The sequence below is a fragment of the Microtus ochrogaster genome, chromosome 5, assembly GCF_000317375.1.
Source record: "Microtus ochrogaster isolate Prairie Vole_2 chromosome 5, MicOch1.0, whole genome shotgun sequence".
In the NCBI taxonomy this organism is placed as follows: Eukaryota; Metazoa; Chordata; class Mammalia; order Rodentia; family Cricetidae; genus Microtus; species Microtus ochrogaster.
In genome coordinates this window covers 57,040,332-57,064,813 of record NC_022012.1, presented here as the reverse complement: position 1 = coordinate 57,064,813, position 24,482 = coordinate 57,040,332, and the positions used below count along the sequence as shown (strand labels likewise).

At 40.2% G+C, this 24,482-nt stretch overlaps 1 protein-coding gene across 1 annotated transcript; it reads left to right on the top strand.

Annotated features, from left to right (window-relative positions):
* Positions 1-355: 355 nt before the first annotated feature.
* Positions 356-11,346, top strand: Irak1bp1 (interleukin 1 receptor associated kinase 1 binding protein 1). The gene is made up of 4 exons (XM_005347565.3): positions 356-1,025; positions 7,763-7,828; positions 10,556-10,686; positions 10,785-11,346. The coding sequence occupies exons 1-4, from the start codon at positions 714-716 to the stop codon at positions 11,053-11,055; spliced, it is 780 nt and encodes a 259-aa protein (XP_005347622.1). The 5' UTR covers positions 356-713; the 3' UTR covers positions 11,056-11,346.
* Positions 11,347-24,482: the final 13,136 nt, after the last annotated feature.

The following is a 24,482-nucleotide window of genomic DNA, read 5'->3' as shown; positions in this document are numbered from 1 at the left end:
GAATTCTGAGACTTGACAACCATTCCAAAGACGGTTGCTAAGACATACAGCCATCCCTTCCTTATTTTCTGTTTTCCACATTGTTGAGTTAGGAGTGGGAATTTTGCGTCGGCATAGAGCTCTCCTTAGGTAATATTCTTAACACATATGGCAGCGGTCTATAGACAACGAGCCTCTAGTAAACAAACAGCAGTTGAGAAAAAAAATATATATTAACAAAGTTTTGGAAAACCTGACTCGAAGGACCACATACTGTCCAAACTCTCACTGGCAAAACGTGGTTCATCTCAGGAGAAAACCCACACGAATAGCATCAAAACAGGTACTTGGGGGAAAGACGACCGACCTACACCATAACACCCAGGAAGACAGGGCTGGGGGGGGGGGACCACACACACTCCGGAAATGGAGGCCCCGTCCCCTCGATGACTTGGGGGTGGGGTGGGGGGTGACAAGGTCACGTGGAAGGGCCGAGCTCACTGGCAGGGAGGCTCCTGCGGGCCACGAGTTAACTTTCCGACCTGCACCGACGTTATCAGCCTACTCCGAGCGGGCGAGCCGTGGCCACTCCGCAGCTGCCCCTGCACGCCGCGGCTCCGCCAGCTCCATCCCGGCATCCTCTGCGCCACGCCGCCGCCGAGCCACGCGCGGGAGCAGGGCGTCACTCCCCGCCTGCAGCCGGGCATTGCTATGGCAACGCAGCCACCCCAGCTATGGCGCTGCAGCCCGCCCCTCCGTCGCGGGTGTTCATGGAACTGGTTCCCTGGGCTAACCTGGGCCGGGAAAACAACCCGATCCCGGCCTTGGAGGCGCAGCCCGTCGGCAGCCGTCCCCACGCCGCCAAAGCCCACCCCGGAGCCCGCGAGGTCCACGTGAGCGGCGCGGCCGAGGTGTCCGCCAGCCCCGACCGGGCGCAGGTGGCCGTGCGGGTGAGCAGCACCAAGGAGGCTGCAGCCGAGGCCAAGAAGAGTGTGTGCCGCCGCCTGGACTACATCACGCAGAGCCTCCAGCAGCAGGGGCTTCAGGTTAGCCTCCGGGGATGGGGTGCGAGGCGGGTGACTCTGGGGCCTTGGCGATGCTTTGTTACCCCGGTATTCATTCCAGAGCGCAATGGACGCTTGACCCTGCCTTCTCGAATCTAAATGAAAGCAGTTGTTGGCCGCAGTGAACTCGAAATCCCCGAATGCAGATTGGGTAGGTTTTTATCTGGTCATATTTGCTACAGTGATTTTGTTTTTTGCGCTTGGAGGGATGAAATGTTTTCTTGCAAAGTTACACTTAATGCTTGCCTAACTGGAAGGTTGGACCGTAACCCCCTTGGAGAGTTGTTTTTATTCTGCATGTTGAAATTGGCAGGCGAGGAGCTTGAATGCTTCCTCCCAATCAAAGGTTCGTGTGGAGTGGATCTTCAGTGTAATTGCAGATTTAGCATCCGTTTTGGGTTTATGATGATCACCTATTCCAAACTGTCCATTTTTTTTAGTTTTAACTTCTTTTAAAGTCAATATATGTAAGTATCATAGGTGAAATGCTTCTACTTACTAAATATGTCCGTGAAACAAATCACTAAATTGATAATACCTTAAGCCCCCTAAAGGAATGGGGCAAAAAAAAAAAAAAAAAAAGGAAATAGCAATTCTGTTAGGCATTTTTTAATTTCCCCGTCTTCCAGTAGAGAAATAAAACAATGCTCTGAACTTTAAAGAGCCGTATTTGAAATTCTGTTCCTGAAACCACAATCGAGGTTGCTTTCAACTTTGTTACACTTCAGATAATTATGATGAAAGAAACTTAGAAGCCACGGACACTGAGCTGTCTCAAGGTTATTGTTATTCAAAACAGAACCCCAGCTGGTACCCTGGTTCTGGGGTACTCTGACTTGTTCAAAGTGAAACATAATCTTGCTTCTGTACTAGAAATATCATATCTTTGAGGAAAAACACAGGTCTTTATTTTTAAAAGAAAACGTACTTGTATTTTATTTAAAACCAGAATAATTGAAATGACGTGGGCAAAAAAAATCAAACAAACAAAAAACCCTAAGTTATTTTACATTTTAGAAAAATTTAAATGTGAATTGTAAATAATGTGAATAAAATGGGTATAAAATATAAAAGCAAGACTCTCCTTAAGCAACCTGCTGAGGTCCTGTTTGAATAATGTAGTTTGTATTTTATGCCATTGACATAGAACATAATCTGAACCCATGTTTCTAACTCCTAATATGTAAAAATAAATATGGTAATTGCATTCAAAGTCGTTGTGCAAGGCAAGGTGCTGGGACTGCGATCTCCCAGACTGCTGCATGACAGTGGAGGAAAGACAGCTCCCTCAACAGGTGGTCTCAGGACAAATGATGGTCTCCTCAAGGTCCTTATAGCATTATACATTTTAAACTTTGAAATACTGACTCGTAAATATACACTCCCCTAATTCAAGGGACCCTCCCAATCTAAACACTCGCTTGAGGGCTGGAACCGGATCCTCTCATCCTTATTTCCTGGCCTCTCTCCCCTCTTAGTTTAGATGACCTCCACTTTGTTTTAGAGAATGAGACCAAAATCACACTCTTGGCATTCCTTTCTCTACACTAATCCCAGTTATACAATACTCCACTTTTTCCTCCAAAGAGTGTGTCTGTCAGTCTGTTATCGAGGTACTCGGCCTTTGAGTAATGCTCATTGGCATAATGCATGCAGTGAAAAGTGCTTTTCAGTGAGTCAAGGAGGAAAGGATGACGCAATACATAAGTTACTAGCGCAACTATTTGTAGATCATGGATTTATGAATTTGTCTGAAGAGATAGCAGTCAGTTTTAGCATTGTTTTAATGGGAAAATGTTGTAAAATTCCAAATAGTGTTTACTTAACCGAGGAGCATTTATTAGGTATTCCCTAACCCTGTTGAGATTTACGTGGCACTTAACCTAACATGGTCTTACTTCAGGGTCTGCTAGAAAGCAATGTCACCACCTCAGTAACCCGTAAACAAGGGAAATTTAGTCTTTGTAGCCCTGGGGGAGTCAGGAAGGCTAAGATACCAAGAGCTTTGATTTTGTCTGGTGAAGATTCAGTTCATGGAACATAGATGGCACCTTCTCCCTGTGTCCTCACACAGTAGAAGAGACAAGGCAACTCACTGGGGCCTCTTCTTAATAAGGACACTAATTCCATCCATGAGGCTCCACCCTTATCATCTAATCTCAAAGACCATTTTATAGCCTCACACTAGTGATTAGGTCTTAATATATTAATAAGGCATCCAAGCAGTGCAGATTAGAGTGAATTTCTATTTTATATACCAATTTAGACTATAAACTCCAGGATTTGCCTACTCATAATTGTATTATTTTCAATAACTATACATGTCTCAGGCAGGTTGGTAGGCAATAAGAGAGATAATGGTGTGGGGGGGGCAAAATATTTAGAGACATTTGTTTATCTTTTTTCTCCAAATCTGGCTTATGAACAGTTTCCAAAGGACCAATCATGTAAGTACATTTAGTTTTTTCTTCCAGTAAAAGCTATAAAAAGCAACTATATCTGTTTCTTTTTTAAAAAATATACATTAATTTTATTCTGTGTTTTCTTCCTTTTATTAAATATAGACTCTTACACAATCTAATCTGAATACAGTTTCCCCTCCCAGTTGCTCCCCACTTCCACTCCCATCCGGATCCACTCCCTTTCTGTCTCTCATTAGGAAAGAAGAGGCTTCTAAGAGATAACAACCAAACATAACAAAGTAGAGTATAATAAGATAAAACAAAAAACATCACATTAAAGGTGGACAAGACAAGTCAACAGAAAAGTAAAAGAACCCCAAGAGAAGGCACAAGAATCAGAGACCCATCCATTTAGACATCCAGGGGTCCCATAGAAATACTAAGCTAAAAGCTCTAGTGTATATGCGGGGAACCTCGTGTAGGCCCTGTGATTGCTGCTTTGGTCTTCAAGTTCTTAGGAGCTGTACTCAGTTATTTTAGAAGGCCTTTGTTCTCCTGATGTCCTCCAACCTTTTCTCCCCCACTACTCCTGCCTCCTCCTCTTCCCTAGGGTTCCCTGAGCTCTGAGGGGAAGGATTTGATGGAGACAGAGCCCTCTGCTGCTGGAATTCCATGATCAGAATAGAATGATTCATGCTGCCATGAAAGTACGTGTATAGTACATTGAAGAGATAACATTGATTTTGCCTTAAGAATTCTAGAAAGACTTCATAAAGGGAGTGACATTCTGTCAAAATTGTTAAGCACTGGCCAAAGGGAAATCATTCCAGTTGCACATCAGACTGCAGCGGGCATATGTGTCAACAGCACTCTGCGTGGTTCAGTATGGCGGGAACACAGAAGACACTGGGCACCTTAGGACAGAATTAAGAGATGAGACTAAAGGAGAGAACTGGAGGCCGAACATAGAAGTGTGTGGCTGCACAGCTTTGCTTTTCTTACGGTGCTACTGTGCCTGGCAGGAGCGGCTTGAAAGAGGAAAAAATTTATTTTGTTTCACAATTTCAGAGTGTCTCACCGTGGTGGCAGGCAAGGCATGGTGGCAGGAGCAGCTCAGTCTATGGTTTCAGGAAGCAGAGGATGGGATCAGAAGCGGGGCCAAGTTATAATTCTGTATGTGTGTGTACGTCTTCCTCTATCACCCTCCACCGTATTCCCACCTCTAGTGGCCTTCTTTGCTACCCAGGCTCCTTCTGAAGGCTCCACAGCCTTGAGAGCACCACAAGCTTGGAAACCAGTGCTCAGAATACAAGCCTGAGAAGATAGTTTAGATTCTGACATGAGTGGCCTACTGGACTCTCTCAATATTCTTTATAATCAAGGCAGCTACTTACTGTTGATAGACCTTATACAAATGCGTCTCACTCAATAGTCTTACTCTATCAAGTTCTTCTATAAAGAAGGGAATGCTCAGGACCAGAGTGCTTGCCCATGACTGGGAGATGACTGAGTTTAGATACTAAGACCTTTGAGCCTGCTTTTAACCATTACTGGTGTCAGGTAGGGGGTATAGCAGGTGATATTCATCATCTTTTATATGCTTGCTGGCCCAACATGTCTGCCATCATATGTGAATTAATTGCCTGTGCATAAAAGCTCCCAGGCTCTGAAACTTCCTGCAAAAGGGGTCATGCATTAATACCAGGAAATTAAGTATTCCTGCCCCACCCTGAATAGTCTTAAGGCACTGAATTGGGTGGTAGGAGTGAACAGGCGGGGCCCAGCTTCTTCGCCTGTTGAGTGGGATAATTGAAATAGTTTCTGACCCCAGCCCTCTGTAACTCCAGTTCCAGAAGACCTGATGCCCTCTTCTAAACTCCGTGAGCACCAAGCACACACATTGTGAACAGACAGAGATGTGAGCAAAACACTCGTACACATAAATAAATCTAGAATAAAGCCTGAATAGACAACTTAAACTTCTGTTTGTGAAAAGAGAAATGCAATAGACAAATTAACTTCTGTTTTAATATCTGCCTGTTTGTGGTAAGCAAATGTGGTAATCCAAAATGGTTGCAATCTCTCAAGGTTTACTTGAATCACACAGTTGCTGCTCAGGAGAATAACTGACTTGAGGATTACATACTGCCTATTGCTTTGAAATAGTTCAAGTCATTGAATTTTTTGATTCTTAAGGAATTTGACCCAGATCTAGAGTAAACCATTGGGTCTGTATGGTACTCCTATATTATCCACACTGTTTCAATTATTAGATCTTAGTGTGAGACCATGTCCCCCCTCGTTACTGTTCTACTAGAAATATTTCCTGCCTGCAGGGAACAGGGCATGTTAAATGGGAACATGGAAATACAGTCTGTAATCCTAATGTTAGAAACCTCTATCGAACAAGTAGAGCTTCCCTTTATATTTGCTATTAAACATATATATTTCAGGATAATTGCTGATTTTACAATATTGTATCATAGTAGTTTATTCAAAATTTTTCTGTACATCTGTATAGTTTTTACTTTTTTAGTTTATTTTTATATGGCTTTTTATGACTATTGAGATGATTACCTTACTTTTTTATATGACTTAAATAGCTACTCCTGTATTGACCATTTCGTTTTGAAAGTCTGCTTTTTATTTGTATGTAGAAACAAAATTATAACTTAATAAGGAAAGCCTCATGAAATATGCTGGTATGGTAGATTAATCAGCCTTAGCACTATTAACATTTTGAGGTAGATAATTCCCTTTTGTTGGGTTAACCTGTATGGTGTAGGATGTTTAACAATATTCTTGACCTCTAACTTACATACAGTGTAGCCAAAAATGTAGTCTTTTTAGTGCATATTGGTAAGTACAAAGCCAGACCTAAAGAACAGATGTTTCATCATTCCATTCATACACAAACCTGTGGAGGCAACTAAGTGGTTAACTGTAAAGGGGGTTGCACAGGAGAGCCTTAATGTGAAGGACAGCTCTCACTGTGCTGGAGTGCTTGCTACATCACCAGCATCTGTCAAAACTGTCGAAAACTGGGGGAGGTATCAAACAGGCTGTCAGACATTACTTCCAGGACAGAATCCAGAGTATGATAAATGAACCCAATTCTCTTGTAAACAGCGAACACAGCCGTACTAAAGGGGGTGTGGAAAGGTATGTCAGAGTGTAGAGCTAAGCCACTAACCAGCCATAGAGGCTAGACAGTAGTGGCGCACACCAGGACTCACGAGACAGAGGTGACGAATCTCTGTGAGTTCAGGGTCACCCTGGGCTACATGAGCTTGAATCTGTCCAAAGGAGAAACAGCTCACACAAAGGTGATCTCAGCACTTGAGATCACACGCCTTTAATCGAACATAACAAACTCATATACTCCTGTTAGCGCAGGAGGAGACAGGAGCTTAGAGGCAGTCTGAGGTTCCGTAGAGACAACACTCAGTCTGAGGACTTGTAGAGACAGGATACCCATTTCAGTCTGAGGATTCAGTAAAAGTAAGAACTAGTGACTGGCCGCTCTTCCTCTCTGACCTTCAACATTAACCCTTATATCTGACTCTGGGTTGTATTGTTAGGATCCATGCTACACATGTCAGATATACTCATTTACTCAGGACTTGCTTCACAGACGGAAGGACTGCTTAGCTTCCTTACATATCTGTGGGAAGATTCAGGGACAATCTGGTCATATATTTATTGGTTGTGGGATCTTTATCTTTGTTTATCCTTCCTTCCTTCTTTCCTTCCTTCCTTCCTTCCTTCCTTCCTTCCTTCCTTCCTTCCTCCCTCCCTCCCTCCCTTCCTTCCTATTTTTCCTTTGGATCATAGTTTGAGAAGTACATTGTGTCAAGGAAGGCATAGTGGAATTCTCTGCTGTAATATTATAGGTTCTGCAAATGTCTTTTGTCGTTACTCTCTAAGTACTTTACATACAACTTGTTTTTAAATCATCATATCAGCCATGTGGTCTATTGACCTGATTTTATACATGTGGAAGCAAAGGCTCAAGAGATTCTTAGTAACTTACCCAAAGGTACATATGGTAGGTACTTTGTCAAGTTAGTTCATACTTTCTGTACAAGTGACTAAAACCTGAAGTGAAAACGGATCTTTTTTTTTTTTAACAGTATTTGTAGGTTCTAATTGATTTTATAGCAGTTTTAAGGAAGTTTGGAACATCAAGGCAGGCAGTTCATTTTGTGTACTGTGTGTCTTCCTATTTCAAACTCAGGCTTCTTAATTGTCAGGCAGAAACAACTGAATTTAGTAGCCAAAGGTTTGGTAACGTTACTCTGGTACTTTCTGTTTCAGGCAGAAAATGTAACAGTGACAAAGGATATTAGAAGAGTAGAAAGTGCTTATCACATGGAAGCCGAGGTAGGTAATGACTGAAAGCCCTTGACTCTGTGGCGGCAACTGCGATCGAGTTTTATTCTTAAACTGAAATTTACCAGAGAAAGGATTCTTATGGTGATGATAAAAGATGGTTTTTCTTAAAAAATGGTTCTGATAATGTATATCTGGTGATGCTTTCAAATACATTTAGTGAGATCTACCTTAAGGGAAATGGCATACAATGAAATAAACACAGCAACAGGGAAATAGCAGCTAGGTACTACAGACTTTTCGTAATTTTACCAGCTGGTGAGCAGGAATCATTTCAGGAAAGAAATTTTCCTTAGATTTAGAAACTATGTGATAAAGCTGTAATTTCATGGCCACTGAGATGTATGTTACTTAAATTCTGAATCATGCGGTCTCTGTCCACATTAAGAAGGAGCACAGTGTTTTCAGAGTGCTCAGTCCTTGATAACTGAGATCCCAGCATGGATCCCTCTGAGGGCCAGGGCGGGCGGAGTTTTAGGGCAGTGTGTCTAGTAATGAAATGTAAGACTTCTGTTTGTGACTTTCGTGTTATCAGACAGATGCTTTATCCAGCTCCCCACCTTGCTATTGGAAACAAAGATGGTTGAGTTAAATAAGAGTGGAATTTTGTCTACCAGTGAGAGAATCTTTCTCTCTAGAGGTGGAGAACACCTCCGGAAGTCACCTGGTAGCCCCCTGTAGTTAGTATGTTAGTGCATCCTGGTATTAATATTAAGGTTAGATTAATATTAAGGCTCCTGCTTCTCAGAGATGAAGCTTAAGATCAGAGTAGCAGGACAGAATGGACATTGGAAAGGTGACTCAGTTAGCCTTGTGACTGGTCCATCTAAAATTTAACTGTCTCAAGGAAATTTATAATTATTCTTGTGTACTTAGGTATCATTTGGCATAGATTATTTTGACAGAATGAAGAGTGGTCAGGCAAGATTCTGAATTGTAGAGGTTTAATGTTAGTAGATTAGTGGGTTCCTCTAAGGGTTTTACCTGTTAGGACTTCAGGGTGTAATGAATGTGGGAGAATAATAGTTAGGAAGGTATTTTTTTTGTTTTTGTTTGTTTTTAGGCAGTGTCTCAATATGTAGCCCACACTAGCCTCAAATTTATGTTTTTCCTGTGTCAGTTTCCTGAGTGCTGGGATTATAGTCTGGCACCATCACTTCCAGGTGTGCTTAGTTTATTATTATAAAGTATCACCAAGAGCACAGGGAAGAGATAGTTCCAGAACTGAACAAGGGATGGGAGACTGCAGAGTTCTAAGATTAAAGTTACCAGTTCAGCAAGAGTCCTTGTGTAACATGAGGGCCAGCTTGTTGGGGTTTCTTTCCCACCCAGTACCCCACAACAGGCAAGTCCCAAAGAAAATCACACAGAGATCTCCATAAGTTATAAAACGGATTGGCCCATTAGCTCAGGCTACTTATTAGCTCTTGTAGCTTATATTAACCCATTGTTCTTATCTATGTTAGCCACATGGCTCGGTATCTTTCTCAGCCAGGTAGATTACATCCTGCTTCTTGGGTGGAATGCCCAGGAGTGGGAGGAATGGGCTTCCTCCTTTCCAGCATTCTCCTGTTCTCATCGCCCCACCTATACTTCCTGCCTGGCCAATCAGCGTTTATTAAAATACATGATTGACAGAATACAGACAATTCTCCCGCACTACCTTGACTGTATGAGAACTGAGCCAAACTCTGTTCTTCCTTTTCAGTGTTGCGTATTCTGATTTCATAAGAAAACATGTGATTATATTTCACTTAGGACTCCCTGGAATCCAGACCTTACACTATACTGTACATCCCTGTACATGGTTGCTTTTAGATCATCACCAGTTGTCAGTGGAGACCATGATAACACTCACAAGGTACAAAGTGAAAAAGAAAAGATGGCTGATTTTATGGCTATGAATGTAGCAAACTCCGAGAGCCAATAAATATCTAACATATTCTAGTCCTCTCATGGACTACTAGATATATGTAATATGGTTAAATGGTAGTTAGACGTGTAAAACAACAATAGCACAAAAACATGTAATATAATGTTAAAATTTATAGATGGTTTGAATGGATACTTATCAAAATGCACCAACAGATACGCGAAGGCATTCAGCATCTTTAATTTTCAGAGAAATAGAACTCAAAACCACAATGAATTATAAAATCACACCTGTTTGTGATTATTATCAAAGCAGCAAAACACAGTGTTAGGCCAGGAGGTGGAGAAGTTAGAACCAATGGCAATGTAAAATGGTGAAGTTTTTTTTGGTTTTTTGGTTTTTTGGTTTTTTTTTTTTTTGGTTTTTCAAGACAGGGTTTCTCTGTAGTTTTGGAGCCTGTCCTGCAACTAGCTCTTGTAGACCAGGCTGGTCTCAAACTCACAGAGATCCACCTGCCTCTGCCTCCCAAGTGCTGGGATTAGAGGTGTGCACTACTACACCAGCTTGACTTTACTTTTTTTTTTGTATTTATTTATTATGTATGCAATATTCTGTCTGTCTTTATACCTGCAGGCCAGAAGAGGGCACCAGACTCCATTACAGATGGTTGTGAGCCACCATGTGGTAGCTAGGAATTGAACTCAGGACCTTTGGAAGAGCAGGCAATGCTCTTAACCACTGAGCCATCTCTCCAGCCCTTGACTTTACTTTTTATACTCATATTTAGACAAAATTTTAAATCTACATGAAGCATGGAAATAACTTCAAGTATATTTCACTTACAGGTATGCATTACATTTACTGAATTTGGAAAAATGCAAAATATTTGTAATTTTCTGGTTGAAAAGCTAGATAGCTCTGTTGTCATCAGCCCACCTGAGTTCTATCACACTTCTGGTTCCATTGAGAATCTTCGGTAAGTTAAGTACACCTTTAAATTATTCATTCTAAATAAAACTATTGAGTGTGGCAGTTCTTTTAATGTCATGGTAATCTTTACTTTCAATCCCTAAGGCGGCAAGCCTGTCTTGTTGCTGTTGAGAATGCATGGCGCAAAGCTCAAGAAGTCTGTGACCTTGTTGGCCAAACTCTGGGAAAACCTTTACTAATCAAAGAAGAAGAAACCAAAGAATGGGAAGGTCAAATCGATGATCATCAGATATCCAGACTGCCGGGTTCATTAACTGTACAGCAAAAAATCAAAAGTGCAACAATGCATGCAGCTTCAAAAGTGTTTATTACTTTTGAGGTAAAAGGGAAAGAGAAGAAGAAAAAGCATCTTTAAAATTCCAACTAAAACATACTGTATTTATATTTTTAAATGTGTTTTTATACATTTTATAGTGCTTATTTCTGTCCTGAACATACATATTGTATGGTAGGCTGATTCTCTATAAAAATCTGCCATGTTTTGAACATAATCCCACAGAATACTTGTGTTCACTTTCTAGTTTCCAAAACATTCTGAGAAAAATTGTGAGAAATAAATGTATTAAAACACACTTTTGCATACTAACAATTTATATATTGTAAATAAAATAAACAAAAATCAGCTGATATTAAAGTTTTACTTTCAGAAGCAGTTGTTATGTCTTGTTCTTATTTGTCCAGTTGTATAGAAATACAGAATCTAAGCTGCATATCAAGAAAAAAATTGTTTATGTTGCATAAAAATATTTTCAATTTCATCAGTCTATATCTTTGCTTTTTTTTTTTTTTTTTTTTGGTTTTTTGGTTTTGGAGCCTGTCCTGGAACTAGCTCTGTAGACCAGGCTGGTCTCGAACTCACAGAGATCCGCCTGCCTCTGCCTCCCATGTGCTGGGATTAAAGGCGTGCACCACCATGGCCCGGCATCTTTGCTCTTTTTTTATACATTACATTGTGATTATATGCTCTACCCTCCCCCAACTCCTCCCGGATCCTACCCCCCAATGTCCACCCAACTTTATACTCTTTCTCTTAAAAAGTCAAAACAAGCCAAAGCACACACATGCACGCGCACACACACACAAAGAATGGGTTTCAGTTTTATTGGTCAAATACTCCTGATCATGAGGCCTGTGGTGAGGTGCAGTTAATGTACCCAGTTTTATATACTTCCTTGAAGAAAAGTGTTTTTGCTTTTTTTTTCTCTCTCCCAGAAACTACCAATTGCAAATAGCTTCCTGGTTATTAGTGGGAATGACTTTATTTCTCTCTTTCTGGGATTTTGTCTGGCTTAAGCTTGTGCGGGTCTTGTGCATGCTGTCAACAGTCTCTAAATTCACATGTGCATCAGCCTTGTGTCTGGAAGAAGTTATTTCCTTGGAGTCAACCATCATCTCTGTTTTTTTACAACTTTTCTGCCTTTTCTTTTGAATAGACCTCTGAGCCTTGAAGAGAGTGTGTTTGATGATGACGTCCATTTGATGCTGAGTGCTCCAAAAACTCTGCACGTTGTCCAGTTGTGGACTTCTGTGTTAATTACAGTCCACTGCAAGCAGCTTCTTTAATGAGGGTTGAGCAATGCTCTGATCTGTGGGTATAGCACTATGTCTTACAAGTTATTCTATTGCTATGGTCCTTTAGTAGAATATTAGTAGTTTCTACCTAGGGCCCAGGAACTATCTATTCCTAGGTTCTCATTAAGTGTCAGGTATGAGTTCCATGGGATACTTGTTCTTTCATGTTCATTTCTATTTTATTCATAAAGCTAGAAATTGGGAACAGTTTAGATGTTTATCTACTGATGAATGGCTAGCAAAAATGTAGTAGATTTACACAATGGAATATTATTCAGCTGATAAGAAAAATAAAATGTTTAGGTAAATGCATAGTGCTAGAGACAATCATTTTAAACTGAAGGAACCCAGACCCAGAAAGATAGACATTATCTGCTTTATGTGTAGGTGTTAGGGTTTAAGCTTTAAATATATGTGCTTCAATCAGAATGACCAGAAAGGTTAGGCACATATTAGAGAATAAGAAGAGGGAAACAGGGGGCTGGAGAGGTGGCTCAGTGGTTAAGAGCATTGCCTGCTCTTCCAAAGGTCCTGAGTTCAATTCCCAGGAACCACATGGTGGCTCACAACCATCTGTAATGAGGTCTGGCGCCCTCTTCTGGCCTGCAGGCATACAGACAGATCATTGTATACATAATAAATAAATAAATAAATATTTTAAAAAAAAGAAGAGGGAAACAATATAGTGTGGTAAAGGAAAAATGGAATTAAAACAAAAAATGAAAAAAAAAGAACAGTTATATGAAATGAGCAGAAGAGAAGGGTAATATGGGGAGGAACAACAAACACTAACTTTTGAAGTCATGTGAAACCTACTACTATAGAAGCTTCCTAAAATGTACATATTATAAAAGTAGTTAAAATAGGGTTTACCATATAGTGGAGGAGACAACACCTCGAGTAGATATCATATGCCACCAAATAAATTCCTCAATGACAGAAATAGGTTACATATTCTTTGAGATGTTGGCCAAAGGGGTCCCATAGACACACCCCAAATATCATAGGCTTTGCCAAGGCTCTTGGTTACTCTCTATAGCCTGATGGTGAGGCTCTATTGATGAAAACATCACTTACTTTGCAATTGACCATGGAGAAATTGAGCTGGTGCCCAACAAGAAGCTTTACTCCCGTGACTAAAGTACTACACCTATTACTGGAGGAAAAAAGTAAGCATCAATCTCACCAGCTATAAACCTGAGAGCTACAATAGCAACCTGCCTGCAAGATATGCCCACTGGTGCAACAGCGACACATGTTATGGGAAACACCAGTCACTTTTTAATGTTGGTAGACTCTTCTCAACCATGGAACGTTAGTGCACACACGTATTTGTGTGCCTGGCTGATTATATGATTCTATAAGTTGAAAGCATGAAATATCTGTAGATAATCCTGTAAGGATATCAAGAACATTTTAAAGATTATTTCTGTAGTGTGTATAAATGCTACAGCCTGCATGTGGAGGTCACTGGACTTTGTCAAGTCAGTTTCACCTTCCACCCTGCTGGGGTGATGCCTTCCTTGTTTCTGCTGTTAAGTTTGTACTCCAGACAAGCTGACCGAGAGTTTCCTGGCAGCCCTCCTGTGCCTACTTCCCATTTGCCATAGGCATGCTATGGTTACAGAAGAAGACTAAAGGTATAAAGTTGTTTGTCAGCTGATGAAATTTAACTTCTGATTGCTGTGTGACAAGACTTTTCCTGGTGAGACACAACACACGTGCAGACAACCCAGATAGAGAGCCCATGGCTGACCCAAGTATGGATGCCTGTAGGAGAATATGTTACAGTAGTGTTGCAGGGATACCCTGACTTATCAGGAAGCCAGATACACTTAGAGCCACAATAGGACAGCTCTGGGGGAAGGGATTAGAACTGCAGTAGGACAGCTCTGGGGGAGGTAGAGCCAGCATAGGACAGCTCTGGGGAGGGGGTCAGTGTAGAGCCTCAATAGGACAGCTCAGCCCTGGAGTAAAGGTGTCCTGACTATCAGGAAGCCAGGCTACCTGAAGCTGGGGTTTGGTGGGGGAATGGTCTCCCTGCAGGATATAGGGATCCTACTCTTCTCCTAGAGAGCCATTACAGCTGAGTTCTGCTCTGTTCCCTTAAGGGAACGTTCTAGCAGAGCTATCTGCTTCTCCAGCCCAAGATCTTTCTTCTTTTGCTAACTCTCTGCTAAAGGGGAAGCCCTTGTAGAAATGCAGCTCTCTCTTCAGCTTCGGGAAAAGGTGTTACTTTTCCCTACCTGGCCTTGCTCAGCCCCCCTTAAGGAGCATCCTAGCAAGGTTCCTTCTGTTCTGTTCAGCCTTGCTGAGGCCCCCTAGGGGGCATCTCAGCAAAGTTTTTCAGCTCAGCAAATTAAGGTCGTCACCCAAGACTCTTTTGAGAAAGAGATTTATTTGGGAAGGAGGAATTGAGAAGAGTGTCTGCCTCGAAGGGATTAACAGCAGCTCTTAAGTGAGAGAAATAGAGACGCTTGCTTATATAAGGCTTCTTAGGGGCGGAGTTTTCCCAGAAAGAAGGGGGATTGGTTATTTTTTCCTGCTCAGAGATTGGTCAGTTTAGCTGGTCAGGGGCAGAGATGACTCTGACTTCATGGCCAAACTATGTTTATTTCACTGGTCCTTTTTAGCTTTTTGACTCTAATCTTAGGACCAGGGCACATTTCTTTCACTGGCTGATTCTAGGGACAATGTGTGTTTCTTTGACACTAGTTTCAGAGCCAGGGCACATGTCTTTAGTTCTGGGTATAAAGATGTTTCATGGATAAAGGTGTTTCTATCCCTGGCCTAGGTCTCAAATATAGGGTGTGTTTCTTTCTTTGACTCTGGGTTCAGAGTCAGGGTGCTCAATGATTGGCTGGTTTCCTGCTCCAGTTATCCCTTTTACCCTACAATACCACCAAAGCATAATTGGTGACCTAGTGAATTTGATAGGAGTCATTTACAGGAATACAGGTAAGGGATACAGAAATGACTCAAAGACAGCTGCATCACCAAAGCCCACTGAAGCATGGTGGTAGGTCACAAAGCTGGGAACCTGGAGCACACTGCAGAGACTCCAGGCAGCTCAACAGAGAGTGTAATTCCCAGGTACCTCAGCTGGTCTAAACCTCTTCCAGGCAGCTCTTCTGATTTCTGCTTCTTGAAGCAGCCGGTCTGGTCTCAAGAGTCTTTGAAGCTTGGCTTGTCTGAGAATGACCCTCCGCAGTCTTTACTCTTGGGATGGAGGCCCAGTAAATATGGTCAGTTTCAGAGACTTCCTTTCTGAAGCTATATTGAGTTGTTTGCCTTTTATTTTAAGGAGTTTACAGGCAGAACTGGAGAGATAGGTTGGTGGTTACAAATACTGTTCTTCCAGAGGACCAGGGTTCAATTCCCCTGCACCCATAAGGTAGCACACAACCTTCTGTACCTTCAGTTCCGTGAGATCTGCTGCCCTCTTCTGTCTTCTATGGACAATGCATGTACATGGTTGATGTGGGAGTGTCATATATCAATCTGTTGATTTCATTGGTTAAGGAATAAAGAAACTGCCTAGGCACCTTGATAGGCCAACCCTTAGGTGGGTGGAGGAAACAGAACAGAAGGCGGGGAGAAAGAAGCTGAGTCAGGGAGTCACCATGGTTCCCGCACTCCAGGCAGATGCAGGTTAAGATCTTTCTTGGTAAGCCAGCTTGTGGGCTATACAGATTAATAGAAATGGGTTAGATTAATATGTAAGAGCTAGCCAATAAGAGGCTGAAACTAATGGGGCCAGGCAGTGATTAAAAGAATACAGTTTCCGTGTAATTATTTCGGGTATAAAGCTAGCCGTGCAGGCAGCTGGGTGCTGGGGACGCAGCCCCGCTGCTCTTAATTCAACAGAGTGGCGCCCGACGTGATGGACTAAATCCACTTAAAAACCTGAGAAGGCTTAAAAATATGAGTTACTAATCTATACCTGACATTATTCTCTCGGACATCTAATAAACATCTATCAAGAAGTAGAAATGGAGATAGGTTAAATTAAGATGTAAGAGCTAGAAAAATCAGAAGCTTGAGCTAATGGACAAAACAATGGTTTATATTTCTGTGTGATTATTTTGGAGCTGTGCAGTCAGGAAATAAACAAGTGACCTTTGTCAATAAATTGGTGCCAATGTGGCCAACTAAAATCCACATAAAACATGAGAGGGCTTGGAAAGGAATTCTAGACACTAAAAAAGTTTGGCCACATTTTTTTTTTCTCAAATGGGCTTTGCTTGCTGGCAGCATGCTGTGGGTCCTTTAAGAGAGGTTTTCCTGATTCAGCAGTAGCAAAAAAAAAAAAAAATGGCAGTGGCTTCCTGGGCCATGCTGCCAGCGCAAACTCTGACAAGGTCTGGTTGTGGAGCATTTAAATGGGGCTTGTGCAGACTTCTACACCTTGCTTAATGGCAACATAGACCCGCTGTGTACCTAAAATGGGGCAATGTACATGGCTTTCAGAGACAATGAACAGCTCCACCATGCTGGACTTGGCAGAGCAAGCAGGAAGGGCCATATATACCCTATATATATGCCACAGCTTAGGTTCTTAAGAAGCACTTAACATTTTAAGAAGTTGTCCTAGTCAAAAAAAAATTATAGTAAAGACAAATTCAGATGGAAAAAGACCTCTAAATGGGTCACAATGTTGGATAAATGTATGTAGGCTTGGGATAAAGAAGAAAAAGAGTATAGAGAGTTATAAAAAGAAGTTTAAATGACTTTTAAAAAACATAACAATGTCTTTAAAGAGACAGAGTATAGACAGTCATAGATTAAAAGGAGTAAAAAATAATAATAAGCCACATAAAGATGGAAAATACACAGAGAGTCTGGATTATGCATATTATTGTGTTTGCTTTGAATTTTTTGACTGTAAAGGAGCTAAATACAGAGAGACGTTTTATTTTATGGGTTATTAAGCTACACCAGTGTATATATTTTAAAGGTATCTTGATTTCAGAATTTGGGTCTAAGGATATTGTGCTTTGGAAAAGAGGTTCTGCTTTTGTTTCCACAGAAGATGAAAACCTGTGGATTAATTCCAGACTAATGTATTTTGATGGACCAATACCTCCCGAAAGGTCACTGTGAATACCCCCAAAATACTTTCCCCAACAAAAAGCAGGAAGCAGTTTGAAGGGAACTACGCCCAAATTTCCAAACATTGTTTATAAATGTTTCTTTATATTTAAAGGGGGATATGCTATAGAGATGCATACTTTGCATTGATAAGGATCTTGGTCTATTGATGCAAATTTAAGGTCAATTTTATTATATGTATATTTCTTTTGATTAGGTGTTTGTGTAGCTCATTTAAAAATGTATAATTAATAAATATAAGTTAATAGATAATTATCTATAATAGTCAAGCTTAAAGTCATGTTAGTTAGATTTTCTAGATGTACAGAGATGTATTTCAGATGAATAGGCATCCTTAAAACCTTTAAAAGAATATGACATTTAAAATGTTTAAGAACTTAGGATTATTTATGACAATGAGACACATGTGCTCCTGGAAGCACCAAGCTACTTCAAGAGGATGATGGGCATCAAAGAGGCATCAAAGAGGCTCCGTATGAAGTTTGCTAGTCATCTGGGCAAGTAACTGCTCTTGCCTAGACTGCTCTAGGTATACTGTGTGAACTGGACATGCAGGACCCACGAAGATATGACTTCTAGAGTCTTTGATGGAGTTGAAGAATATAGTTATAGTTTTCCTTAGTTATGCTAAAAGATAAAGTAGATATAAATATTGCAACTGTAATTCTTGCTTGATACTTGTCTTGTTATATGTAATTTTACTATGTCAAAGTTTAAAACCTTCCCTTTCTATTTAAACAGAAAAGTGGAGGAAATGTGGGATTCCTCTCTATACGCTGTGAATACCATTGGTTAACAAATAAAGAAAGCTGGGTTGGCCTGATAAGGTGAACTGAGCTAGGTGGGGAAAACAAAATGAATTCTGGGGGAAAGAAGGGTGGAGTCAGGAGAATCAATGGAGCAGCTGCCAGAGATAGATGTGCTGAAACTTTGCTGGTAGGCCACAACCTTGTGGTGCTGCACAGATTAATGGAGATGGGCTAAATTAATATGTAAGAGCTAGGAAATAAGAAGCTAGAGCTAATGGGCCAAGCAGTGATTTAAATAATATGATTTCTGTGTGATTATTTTGGGACTGAGCAGCCAGGAAACAAACAAGCAACCTCCATCAACAATCCAGAAACAAGCTAATCATCTCAGAATTAAATCTTCCAGTTGCCATGTGGCTTCCCATTTAGTGCAGCAGATGGAAGTGTGGGATGTCTATCTTTCAAAATAGAAGTGCCCTTTAGACATAAAATTCTATTACCTATCCTCTTTGACTATTTTGGACAGGAAATAGAAACATAGTTCTTGCATTTTATATATATCCATTTTATCCCGATCACATTAATTGCAACTTAGTTACCTTTTATCTGTCCTTCCCACCTGTCAGTTCCTTATGTTGGACAGTTTTTCAGTGTCTGGAAAACTTTCAGATATTATACTTTATTTTCAAGCCACAGGACCATCAGTAGCAGAGTAGCTGAATGCTAGTTTGCACAGAATCAAAAAAAGGAAAGACATGGTATTGATTCCAAATATCTGTCCATTTATATGTAAATGTCCATTTACATGCAAACATCTGTGTTTGCATATTGTCTTTAATGGGCATGCTATTTCTCCAAAATTCATCTTTCTCACAAGAACATCTAAGCAAAGAGTACAACTAAGAGGTAGAGTGCTTGCTGACACACCTGACGCCCTGGTCTGTAGTTACGTGAAAGCATACATTCCATTGTGTGAACTACTCTCACACTGTGTTACAATTGCATCAGAAGTGTGTCTCTGCTCTGCATCTCCTGATGCCACTGAGGATAACACACATTTGTGTTCACCAGCAAGCAAGCCATAAACTTCTGTCCAGAATAAAATATGTTTTTGAAGACCTCATGTAGCTACTGCAAAAGAGCATCTAATAAATTTCATTAACTTACAACTTTTAATAAACATGCTTAAATTGAGTTTGTTTCCATTGGGATTAATTTAATTCCAAAGCTTATTTAGAAAATTGTATTTGTACTTGATAGTAATAATGAATGTGTAGCACATACACAGTTATACTTTTTCCTTCTACTAAATAAATCATATATATGCACTACAATTTCATCTTAAAATAATTAGTGCAGTGATTCAAATAAATCAACTCTAGCCCAAGGAAGGAAAAATCATCAAAAGCATTTTTTAAGTTAATGCTAAATTAATCATGTAAAGTTCAAAGTAGTACATTCCAAATGGAGCAGGGAATGATGTATAATTAATTCAGAGTTGAATGTCAACCAAATAAAATTTAAAAAAAATCATTCTTAATCTACCAAATACCACCCTACCTCAATACCTGCATAGTTCCCATTCCTAAAATGATATAGTCAGTGGGTATACATTCTTATGACTTGCAACATTGTACCCATTCCTAAAGTGGTAGATTCAGTGATACAGAGTCACGTGATTTTCAATAGCCAATTTTAATATGCAGGTGAAATTTTAAACAAGAATTTCTTTGAAAACCACAAGATTGGTATATATTTGAAGAATAACTATTAGTTTCATTATGAAGAAAATTTGAGAAGTCACAAAATTTTCCTCTTCTTAAACATTGTAGTCATTTAAACATTCCTTTATTTGATGTTTAAGAATAAATAGAATTGAGTCTACTCCTGATTATTTTATCAAGATGATCAGGTGTTTATTTCATGTGCATTGGTGGTTTGCCTGCATGTTTGTCTGTGTAAGAATGTTGGATCCTCTGGAACCGGAGTTATAGACAGTTGTTAGCTGCCATGTGAGTGCTGGGCACTGAACCCAGATCCTCTGGAAGAACAGCCAGTGCTCTTAACTGCTGGGCCATCTCTCCAGCCCACTATCTTGACTTTTAATAGTATATGGCTGTTATATTGTTTGGAGATGATAGAACAAATGCTACAGCAACCACACAACTGACTGACTGACAACAAATGCCTGCAGCTAGCTCTGAGAGTTGGACAATGTTTGCCTTCACGCAACCACAGAATCCCTGCCAATAGTAAAGTAGAAAGGCCAGCAGCACCCATTCACAGGGACCAGAGTCACTTTTCACTCTGGAAGGAGCAGATGGTAGCAGTTGGAAATAATACATTTTTTGAAAGACAATAGTTATTGTTATAGGTTTTATGATATATCACTTCCAGAAATCTGGATGGAAACCAGGCAGTATTTTCAATGCTAACGTTTCAGTTTCCTGCTTATAAGACTGTTGGCTCTTATATTTGAACACTCATAAACCACTGGATGTTAAGACTAGAAAGAACTGTGAACAAGCTAAAGAATCATTAAATCATCAGAAAGATGGGATTTAATATAGCTGTTGTTAAACTTGAAAGCAATATCACCTCTTTAGAAATGGCAAATGCTAAAATGCTTGAAATGAAAAAAAAAACACGATTAAATAGCAAGACCATGTTTTTCATTTAAGGAAAGAAATTCTGATGTCCCTTTCTCCTTCCACTACCCTGCTTCATGAGCATTACAAAGCTGCTGTTCCCAATGCTCTTTCTGCAGTCATGTGTAGTCAAGGCAGACAGCCTCCAAGTTTGCACATGGTACCTGACATAACTGAATCTCCCATACCACAGCCATGGCCAGACATCTGGTCACTTCTGCCAGTGAGAAGTTGAAACGACAGAAGGGTTTTCATGACTGATTTGGCAGAAATGAGCTTTGTAATTTTAAAACCTTATAATGGTATTAGCTAAAATTATGGAAACTAAGAATATTATTCATATCATAAAGTTCTATTATTATACTCTTTTCCAAAAATATATCCATCTTTTTTTAGCCAAACCTGGAACAAATATTTAGAATAGATGTCAGGTTACCCCAATTGTTTCTCACAGTTTACTCATAGAAAGCAAAACAAAATAAAACAAAATGTAAAACACATACTCAAATTGAAATGAAAATTTCCAAGTGAATTCGTTTTTCACGACTTTAAAGGGACTTTGCATAGGCATTGTACATACCATTAAGCCATCTTGCCTGTGGCCAATAGCTTCCTTACACAGAAACTATTTAGACTACTTTCATTTTCAAGAGCTATTGATGGGTTTAAACCCATGGTTGCATTATTATATGGAAATTTATATAAAATATAATCATATATGAGAAATCTAGATAGCAAGATTGAAAAAATATTAAAGCAGAGAAAGGGATTACTTTTCTGACATATTCCATTACTACTGCTACTTAGGATTTAAGGCAAGTCAACCAGCCTTGCTGTTTATGTAACAGGCTGTTCTCGCTGTTTGTTTCCCAGAACACCGGGGTCCAAACAGTCCCCTTCTCAGCCTGCTAAGCAGCACCAGCACACTATTTCTCCCTGGTCAAAAGCTTACCTTTACTTTGTTACCGAAACCTAGAACGTTTATGTGAAAATAACATGTACAGACTACTAGAATCCTGGTGAACCATTTTAAAGATTTGTTTTCATTGTTTTAAAATTGTGTGTATATATCTGTGTGCGACTATGTACACACATGTAGCTGCCGTCAGAGAAGAGATGTCAGGTCCCTCCAAAGCCAGAGCGACAGGCAGTTTTGGGCCATCTGATGTGAGTGCTGGGAACCCAACCTTGGGCCTCTGTAAGAGCAATATTTGCTCTTAACATCCAAGCTGTCTCTTTTGCCGCAAGAAGCCTGGTAAATCTGATAAATCAGAAAACAGCTTCCCTAACCTTTATTTTAAACCCAAAATATCTAAGTAAAATATGTTTTATAAGTTAACTCAAAATAATTTTGTGAAAAGGACAAATGTAAATTGAGTAAGAATCAAAAAACAAAATATGAGAGCAGATCATATGCGCTAGTTTTTCCCTTCCTGTGTGTGGTAATGAATGCGTTATATGAGCCATATATGCCTGGATTTTCCAAAGCTTTTCCAGCAGTCATGTATGCTTAGCATGCTTGGGGTTCTAGGCTCAGCTGCCAGCACCCTTCTTCAGACAGTCAGAACTAATAAGTAATAAAAACTTTAAAAGCAGCATGTATGTTAATATGGCAAAAGTTAGAACTGTCATTTCTAAGAAAGCCATATAATTTATCTAAGCCTATGTAGTTCCTTTAAGACTAAGAGGAGCTGGGCAGTGGTGGCACACACCTTTAATCCCAGAGGAGGCAGAGGCAGGTGGATCTCTGTGAGTTCAAGGCCAACCTGGTTTACAAAGAGTAGACCCTGTCTCAAAACAAAACAAACAAACAAACAAAGAGGGAAAGACTTCTTATAAAACAAGAGTATTAAAATACATAAACAGACATAATAGCATGTTCAACGAATTTACAGTTGCACTTAGAGTAAGGCAGGACAGTTCAAGAATATTTCATCTGAAGAACACAATCATTCAATCTGTTCACATAACATTTTTCGGGGCTTTTTTTTATTAAATGACCTAACAAAATAAAATGTTTTTTCTTCTGATTCAAATTTATAAGGTACATCAAAATAAAAAAACCAGCAAAGGAATGTGTTTAAAATCACTAATAGCGCCGGGCGATGGTGGCGCACGCCTTTAATCCCAGCACTCGGGAGGCAGAGGCAGGCGGATCTCTGTGAGTTCGAGACCAGCCTGGTCTACAGAGCTAGTTCCAGGACAGGCTCCAAAGCCACAAAGAAACCCTGTCTCGAAAAAAAAAAAATCACTAATAGTTCTAACTGGGTGGTGGTGGCGCACACCTTTAATCCCAGCACTTGGAAGGCAGAGACAGGTGGACCTCAGTGAGTTCAAAACCAGTCTGGTCTACAAAACAAGTTCCAGAACAGCCAGGACTTTTACACAGAGAAACTGACTCAAAAAACAAACAAAACAAAAAAAAACAAAAAACAAAAAATAGCTCATAGTTCTCACCTATGCATATTTTCCTATCATATGGGAACCAAATCAAAGGTGGTAGTGACAGTGAACACAGGAAACCATGACACTGGGATATATAAAAAAGAAGCCTAAGATACAGCCAAACTGTTCAAGTAGATCAAGTTTGGGAAGAAAGCCACAGAACTAGCCGATCTTCGGGATTAGATGATAGAAACAAGATGAAAGGCTGTCCAGAGAACATAGAGCATATGTGATCCATCTCATGTGCTGAATATACCGGAGCCTTGAAGGGAAGGCATAGGATTGGGAGGGGTGTGGTAGAAGAGCTAGGCCCATGGTCAGTATGTAAAAGAACACTAGAAAACCATTTGTATCACTAGAACAGTAGTTTTCAACCTATGGGTCGTGACCCCTTTGGCAAACCTTCATCTGCAAAAATATTTACATTACAATTCACAACAGTAGTGGAGTTATAGTTATAAAGTAGCAACAAAAATAATTTTATGGTCGGGGGTCACCACCACATGAGGAACTGTATTAAAGGGTGGCAGCCTTAGGAAAGTTGAGAACCAGTGATCTAGAAGACGCACGTGAGCAACCGGCTATCTGTTTAGAGGACAAGAAGAACCTGAGATGGTCAAAAACTTGAAAATTAAACCCTTAAGAAAGTATGAAACTTTTTTTGATATTTGTGTTAGAGGTAATTAGAAGGCCACATGGAATGAAAAACATTCTAGAAAGAATACTTCTTACTAAAACTTTTTCCTGAAGGAGTATGCTGACTATTTTTTATCAACTTGACATAAACTAATCACCTGAGAAGAAGAAACCTCAGTTGAGAGAATGCCTGTATCTAACTGAACCATGGGCATTGTTTCGGGAGAGGGGCTGTATTTTCTTGTTTGGATTGATAAGCCAAACAAGCCCACTGTGGGCAGTGCTAGCCTGGGTTGCATAAGAAAGCAGGCTGAGCAAGTTATGGCAAGCAAGCTATTCAACAGGATTCCTCCATGGCCCCTGCTTCATTTCTTGCCTCTAATCTCCTGCCTTGATTTTCCTCAATGACAGACTTTAATCTAAGTAAACTCTTTTCACCCACAATTGCTTTGGTCACTGTTTTGTCAAAGTAATAGATCCAGCAGCTATCTAATTGGACTAAGGCCCATTCAACAGAAGGGAAAGCATGCCTGGTATTAGAAACCTAGCCAAATACTTGGAACTAGTGAGGTCAGGGATCTTAGAAGATAATCCACTGTTGCCACTTCATTAAACCAGCA

Coding starts and splice junctions, on each gene's coding strand:
- Irak1bp1 (XM_005347565.3), top strand. CDS start 714: ATGGCGCTGCAGCCCGCCCCTCCGTCGCGGGTGTTCATGGAACTGGTT. Junction 1,026..7,762: donor TCCAGCAGCAGGGGCTTCAG/GTTAGCCTCCGG, acceptor TTTCTGTTTCAG/GCAGAAAATGTAACAGTGAC. Junction 10,687..10,784: donor GGTTCCATTGAGAATCTTCG/GTAAGTTAAGTA, acceptor TCAATCCCTAAG/GCGGCAAGCCTGTCTTGTTG.